The 7881-nt window shown below is 46.0% G+C and overlaps 1 protein-coding gene across 1 annotated transcript; it reads left to right on the plus strand.

Moving 5' to 3' along the window:
• The first annotated feature begins 3750 nt into the window (after positions 1-3750).
• Positions 3751-6147, plus strand: LOC125544062 (cytochrome P450 72A13-like). The gene is made up of 5 exons (XM_048707600.1): positions 3751-4135; positions 4419-4639; positions 4722-4969; positions 5089-5461; positions 5544-6147. Exons 1-5 carry the CDS (start codon positions 3808-3810, stop codon positions 5967-5969), a joined length of 1596 nt encoding a protein of 531 aa, XP_048563557.1. The 5' UTR covers positions 3751-3807; the 3' UTR covers positions 5970-6147.
• Positions 6148-7881: the final 1734 nt, after the last annotated feature.

The raw sequence follows: 7881 nt of genomic DNA on the forward strand, positions 1-7881 counted from the left end.
TTTGGTATTTTTGTGATAGAGATGCAAAGTAAAATAAAAGCAAAGTAAAAAAGCAAAGGAAATAACTAAGTATTGGAAGATTAATATGATGAAGATAGACTCGGGGGCCATAGGTTTCACTAGTGGCTTCTCTCAAGAGCATACGTATTTTACGGTGGGTGAACGAATTACTGTTGAGCAATTGACAGAATTGAGCATAGTTATGAGAATATCTAGGTATGATCATGTATATAGGCATCACTTCCGAGACAAGTAGACCGACTCCTACCTGCATCTACTATTATTACTCCATCATCGACCTCTATCCAGCATGCATCTAGAGTATTAAGTTCATGAAAATAGAGTAACGCCTTAAGAAAGATGACATGATGTAGATGGATAAATTCATGCAATATGATAAAAAAACCATCTTGTTATCCTCGATGGAAACAATACAATACGTGCCTTGTTGCCCCTACTGTCACTGGGAAAGGACACCGCAAGATTGAACCCAAAGCTAAACACTTCTCCCATTGCAAGAAAGATCAATCTAGTAGGCCAAACCAAACTAATAATTCGAAGAGACTTGCAAAGATAACCAATCATACATAAAAGAATTCAGAGAAGATTCAAATATTGTTCATAGATAATCTTGATCATAAACCCACAATTCATCGGTCTCAACAAACACACCACAAAAAGAAGATTACATCGAATAGATCTCCACAAGAGAGGGGGAGAACATTGTATTGAGATTCAAAAAGAGAGAAGAAGCCATCTAGCTACTAAATATGGACCCGAAGATCTGAGGTAAACTACTCACACTTCATCGGAGAGGCTATGGTATTGATGTAGAAGCCCTCTGTGATGGATGCCCCCTCCGACGGAGCTCCGGAACAGGCCCCAAGATGGGATCTCGTGGATACAGAAGGTTGCGGCGGTGGAATTAGGTTTTTGACTCCGTCCCTGATCGTTTGGGGGTACGTAGGTATATATAGGAGGAAGGAGTACGTCGGTGGAGCAACAGGGGGCCCACGAGGGTGGAGGGCGCGCCTGGGGGGGGGTTAGGCGCGCCCCCTACCTCGTGGCTTCCTCTTTTATTTCTTGACGTGGAGTCCAAGTCTCCCGGATCATGTTCGTTCCAAAAATCACGTTCCCGAAGGTTTCATTCCGTTTGGACTCCGTTTGATATTCTTTTTCTGCGAAACTATGAAATAGGAAAAAAAAACAATTCTGAGCTGGGCCTCCGGTTAATAGGTTAGTCTCCAAAATAAGATAAAAGTGGATAATAAAGCCCAATAATGTCCAAAACAGTAGATAATATAGTATGGAGCAATCAAAAATTATAGATACGTTGGAGACGTATCACCGGCCCGTCTTGGGGCCGTCCTCTGGCAGCCGGCCGCTTGAGCCAGCCAGCCACCAGAAGGCGGCGCTTCGTCCTTGACGCTTGAGGGGCGCAGCCGGCCCGATGTCTCGAAATGCTCAGGGACTCGGGTTAGGCTACCCGTGGCCCATTACTCCGACATCAACCATGGCGATCATAAGTTGTACTTCTTATTGCTCTACATGTTGGTTAATTCATTCACTCAATGTTGCTTTACACATTATATAGTCAGCACATGTTGTCTTGTTGTACTACAGGACAGAGGGCGGGTCACTCACACACATTTATGTGTGGAACGACATATGTCCATTCTGACTTGAGAATCGTTGAATTGGGAAAACGATGATTTCAAAAAACTTCTTGAACATCAAGTTATTTTGGATGTAATATTTACATTTGAACTATTTTTGCACTAGGCATATTGCATGTTATTTATGGAAGAATCCTGATATTTTCTATAGTTATTTTGAGTGTTGCGGTCTTAGGAAAAAATAAGGGCAGACATTTAGGGGACAAGATTGGATGGCCGGCTCCGGCATTAGCGTCCACATACATTTACGGGACCAGTCTGTCAACAAATAGTGTATCTGTTTTAGGGGTCAGTGTTGGAGATGCCCTAAGATCAATAGTGGCTTTAGGCAAAAGAAGGAGATCAACGCCGCGCGAGAGAGCGCGGCCGTGGAGGTAGCCGCAAGCGTCTAATGATTCATTCTTGTATTGCCTATCGATAAATTGTCATATTTAATTTTGACATTTTTTTAGAAAAAGAGGATATACCATTGCCCTCTGCATCTGGGCGATGCTTATTTTATTAATTATTCACAAAGACATTATAAAGTAATACATCAGTAAGTCTAAAGCTACCATCTTGGAAACACTTGTCGCTACTCCTATCCTCTTGATGAAGGGGTGCCGAATGTCCGAGCCGAATACCAAATAGACATCACACCAAAGCCTAACATCTAAAGTCGAGTACCCCATCCAAGCCACAATGTCAGGACTGGGTCATACACCGGTCCGGCGCACTCTCAGTGTACACCACATGCACACGCTGCAAGGAGTGTCACCACCGTCTTTCATCGATCCATCTTCAGAGCAGATACTGACGCATCGACCTTGCCAGACCTCTCTGCCATCGATGCCACCACGACGCTAGACAACGTCGTCCTCCTACGCGAGTTCATCGCCGCACATCGGACGTCGAGTCTCCACTGCGCCATGCCGTCGAGATCTGCCGCCATCAATGTATAGGATGAAGCACCGCTCCACCAAAGATGCCGTCCACTGTTCCCTCGAGCCCGTATACACCTCCAAGAATGACGCCCCCAAGGGGGAGACGACACAAAAGCGCCGCCGTCATCCGATCTACTGATCTAGAGTTTCCCCTGGAGGTAGCAGACAATGGTCTGAAACTTCTCAACGGTGATGCCTTTAAGAAGGAAACGGCACAGAAGAGCACTGCCATCGCCGGCCTTGGCAGCTAGCCGAGAGCAAGTTTTCACCCAGATCGGTTCAAAGAACCTCCATCAAGCGTTTTGTGCACGGATCGCCGTCTTCTCCGACGGGGACTAGACAAAAAGGGTCCAGCCGCCGCCGCCTGACCGGCCACGACACCACCACGATGCCTAACAGCCGGCGTGGTCAGGCACACCACGCTAGCCCATCGCCACAGAACCGAGCCACCGGCCCACCCAAGCCCATCTGGGTCGGGCGAGATCCGTGAACCCGGCCTGCCACCACAGGAGCGCCTCCCGCGGCTTATTGCTATGTAGAGGTTGGGCGTGTGCTCATTGTGTTATATATTTTCTCGATGCTTCATTTTGAGTAAATAAAATCCATCCTTTGTCAATAATGATAACCTTTCATAAAAAAAGAACTGCAAGAAATTTCGTTAACAGAAAACTAACTAAAAGTCCTTTTCCTCAAATTTCACCTAAAATCCGTTTTCTAGAAACCGAGCTGTATCCAAACAACTACTTACGTATCTGCGTAGGTCATACATACATAATAAGAACAAAAGAAGCAGGTATCCGCAAACGCCAAGCGACGGCATCCTTCGGCTCCGCGGTTGCTCTCGATTCCACGAAAATGAAGGCAACATCCTGATTTATTAACAGTTATTACAACGTCTCCGCTTGGGTTTCTTGCCACGCTTTGCCGATGAAAACAACAACAAACAAGCGAATCCAGCCTTTTGCTTGTCCTTGGTGTGTGGCACATCGTTTTCCACAATTCCCATCGGTAACCGCGAAAATGTTGTGACGACAAAGAAGAAACGAGAAGATAAGAAAAACATGTGATGCCAAGCAGAGCAGAGCACCCACCATCGTATCATGTCGACGACACTTGCTGTGCCTATATAACATTGGGACCATCTTCCACCGCACCTGCTCTAGTTGTACCGCACTACCACACAGTTTTATTATTGCAGTAAGAAACTAATGGAGGTCGACGTAGCAGCAACTAGACTCGGAGTCGGAGGTGATGTGTCTTCTCCTTCATCGCTGAGCCTGCTCTGCGGTCTCGCTGCGCTGCTCGTCCTCCTGTGGGCGGTCTCCCGGGCCGCCGAGACATGCTGGCTGAGGCCACGGCGGCTCAGCCGGGCGCTCAGGGCTCAGGGCCTGGGCGGCACGGCGTACCGCTTTCCCGCCGGGGACCTCGCGGACAACGGCCGGCTCAACGAGGAGGCTCGGTCCAAGCCCATGCCGCTGTGCCACGACATTGTACCCCGTGTGGCGCCACAACTCGTCAACATCGTCAAGGAACACGGTAGGAGAATTTTGTTGTTGCTCAAGTTGAATTTCTCTCTGGTCCAATATGTCTTTCTTTTTTTTCGTTTTCCCGACATGAAAATTGATGTTACAGTATACTGAAGTATCTATGTTACTATTGCTCTTCTTGTACGGGCATCTGATGAATTAATCCTGCTCAAGGTAGCATTAAAAACAAGATATTATTGCTGTCTCAACTTCATTTTTTCTCCAATTCCCGCGGAAAAAAAATCATTTTCCCCAAAAGTTTCTGACGGCAATCAGTTTTGAACTGCATGTAGGCAACGTTTGCATCACCTGGTTTGGACCAGTCCTAAGGATGGTCATAGCAGAGCCAAAGCTAGTGAGAGAGATCCTATCTGACAAGTCCGGCCATTTCGAAAAATTCACCAACAAACGTCTGGGAAAACTGATAGCCCTTGGGCTTGCGAGCTACGACGGTGAGAAATGGGCGATGCACAGAAGAATCTTAAACCCCGCTTTCCATCTCGAAAAGCTCAAGGTAGTACTATTCTTTCTTACTAGGCTAGCTCCTAACCCGATCAGGCTGTGTGTGCACGCGCGCTAACTGAAGCTGTTTACAGAGCATGTTGCCGGCTTTCTCGACATGCTGCACCGAGTTGATAAGCAGCTGGGAAAGTAAATTAGCCGGTTCTGATGGATCACATGAAATAGACATATGGGAGGATTTCCAGAACCTAACCGGAGACGTGATCTCTCGCACGTCGTTCGGTAGCAGCTTCATGGAAGGGCGAAGGATCTTCCAGCTTCAGGCAGAGCAAGCAGAGCGAATTATCAAGGCCTTCCAGTATATGTACATCCCAGGCTACCTGTAAGCTGCACACTTCCTGTACCAATTACTCTTGACAGTCCTTTTTATTCTGAAGTACAGTAAGTTTTTTCCTTGTAAGAATGGAAGTAAGCATGAATGATGCGACTGGCCTTTTTCAGCTTCTTTCCGACTGAAAACAACAAGAGGATGAAGCAGATCAACCGAGAGATTGAAGGGCTCCTGAGAGGCATCATCGAGAAGCGGGAGCGCGCAATGGAGAACGACGGGCTTGGCGGCGACGACTTGCTTGGCCTGATGCTGCAGTCGAACAAGGAGAGGGGGACGTCAAGGATGAGGATGAGCACCGAGGATGTGATCGAGGAGTGCAAGCTCTTCTACTTCGCGGGGATGGAGACCACGTCCGTGCTGCTCACCTGGACGCTGGTCGTCCTGGGCATGCACCCCGAGTGGCAGGATCGGGCCAGGGAAGAAGTCCTCAGCGTCTTCGGCAAGGACAAGCCCAACTTCGACGGCCTCAGTCGACTCAAAACGGCAAGTGTCTCTCACACTTTACTTTTAAGTCTCGCCTAGAAGCCATTGCTGACTATGATTTGGCTCGGATTTCCTTGTCCAGGTGACGATGATACTGTATGAGGTGCTCAGGCTGTACCCACCGGCGGTTACGCTGAACCGGAAGACATCCAGAGAGATGCAGATTGGAGGTATCACCTACCCTGCGGGCGTGCTGCTGGAGCTGCCGATAATCATGGTTCACCACAACCCGGATGTATGGGGGAAAGACGTGCTGGAGTTCAAGCCGGAGAGGTTTGCGGAGGGGATCTCCAAGGCAACCAAGGACCAGCCGGTCTTCTTCCCGTTCGGCTGGGGCCCGAGGATTTGCATCGGCCAGAACTTCGCGATGCTGGAAGCCAAGATGGCGCTCAGCATGATCCTTCAGCGTTTCGAGTTCCAGCTCTCACCTTCCTACACGCATGCGCCGTACACAGTCATCACACTGCATCCTCAGCATGGAGCGCAGATTATACTCAAGAGTCTCTGATCGTCATCTTGTCTTGCAGCTTTGTCGACCTGTCGTGGGTAAGTTACCTGTGGGGTAACTTGGTAAGTGTAAGAAGTAGATTGAATCAAGTGAACTACTACTAGACTGTTTCATTGTATCCTAAAACTGGGTATTTGTACATGGTTAAGTACGTGTTGTTCACACCGGTTACGAGGAACACAACTGTTACCAAAGTTGGTTTATACAGGGAAAAGGTGCCTGAAAACAAACAAACAAACAAAAAAGGTAAAATGTGCCTCTTCAGAGCAGGCACCAATACAGAAAGGAGGCGTCCATACGGACACATGCGTCCGCCCGGGGCCAAATTTAATGTTTTGGAAAAACTAACGCCCACACGTAGCGTTTGCAGATCGCCCACACGCCTCCATCACCATTCATTTTGCCACGTATAAATAGATGACATCAGCAGAAATCTTTTTGGTTTTCGGCTTAAAAATGTTTTATCTCCTAAATAAAAAGGCGAACTAAAAATCCGTTTTCACCATTAAATCCGTCTCGACGAGATCTTCAAAACTAGAGCCCATGTTGATATGCTTCAATGATTTTTTTTGCCCAGAAGTTGCCATGATGTTTACACTAGTTGCCATGGTGCTTAAACTAAAGTTGCCATGTGACATTTTTAGTTTGTAGATCATGGCAATTTTAATATTTTGATGATGGCAATTCCAGTACTTTGACCATGAAAAAAATATTTTTTATTGAACCATGGCAATTTTAAGTGCATGTATCATGGCAATTTTAGTTTATGGTACATGGCAAGTCTAGTTTCTTAATCTCCGTTTTATAATATGTTAAAATTTACTTTTAAATTTAAAAGAAAAATAGTTGAAACATATCATGGCAACTTCAGTGTAAATATCATGGCAATTCATGTGCAATAGACATGGCAACTTTTAACCAAAAAAAATTTCGCCGAAATATATCGATATGAGATATAGTTTTGAATATCTCATCGTGAGGGATTTAATGGTGAAAACGGATCTTCAATCGTATTTTTCATTTAAGAGATAAAACATTTTAAAAACTGAAAATCCAAAAAGATTCTCGCATGCATGCATGCGATGACGTGGCAATCTATTTGCATTAGAGACCTGTGGTGCGTCTCCTTTACTGCCACACGTGTGACAGTTATCGACGTCCTAATGTTTTAAGGTGGTGTTTGGTTCTCTAGTCCTAAGACTTTTTCTAATCCCAACTAAAAAGTCCATAGTCCCTAAAAAGTCCCTCCCTGTTTGTTTTTAGAGACTAAAAAGTCCCTAGTCCCTTTCTAGAGGTTATTAAATGACCATGTTGCCCCTAGTATATAGAAAAATAATAATCAAACAACACCATGAGGTGGCGGGCCAATGGGTGCATGGAGGGGCATTGTTGGAAAAGTCTCAAAAAGTCTCAAAAAGACTCTCCTTGAGAGTCTTCTTCATTTAGTCCCAAATACCTAGTTTAGTCCCTAAAAAGTCCCTCCCGTTTGGTAAAAAGTCTCTAAGAGGGACTTTTTCTAGTCCCTACACAAAAAAGTCCCTAGAAATAAACACCCCTAAGTCTTTTGCGAAAATTTAGCAGGATCTGACTCTTGTTCGAAAGAATTTCAGGATCTGACATTTTTCCTATCGCCGTAGTCTCTGTCACCAAGGTAACATTGCCTACCGCCAGGGTCTTCGACGATAGAATTTAAACTATGTTATAATGTCGTCATAACATGAAAAATACCCACCTTCAAAATCCTTGACGGTAGACCATCATACCCTACGCATGCATGTCGGCTGGGCTGGACGGCGTTTTGCAGTTATGTGGCTGCAAATGTGCAGGCTGCCTGCGCTGCCTACTCCATGCCTAGCTACCTACATGTGCATCCCATCAATTGTTCAAGTTTGTGGCATGTCCAAGCTAGGAG

The sequence above is a fragment of the Triticum urartu genome, chromosome 3 (genome assembly GCF_003073215.2).
Source record: "Triticum urartu cultivar G1812 chromosome 3, Tu2.1, whole genome shotgun sequence".
Lineage (NCBI taxonomy): Eukaryota > Viridiplantae > Streptophyta > Magnoliopsida > Poales > Poaceae > Triticum > Triticum urartu.

Excerpts from the sequence above, each read along its gene's own strand:
- LOC125544062 (XM_048707600.1), top strand. The coding sequence starts at position 3,808 with ATGGAGGTCGACGTAGCAGCAACTAGACTCGGAGTCGGAGGTGATGTG. Across the intron at positions 4,640-4,721 it reads TCCATCTCGAAAAGCTCAAG|AGCATGTTGCCGGCTTTCTC; the intron begins GTAGTACTATTC and ends AGCTGTTTACAG. Across the intron at positions 5,462-5,543 it reads GCCTCAGTCGACTCAAAACG|GTGACGATGATACTGTATGA; the intron begins GCAAGTGTCTCT and ends TTCCTTGTCCAG.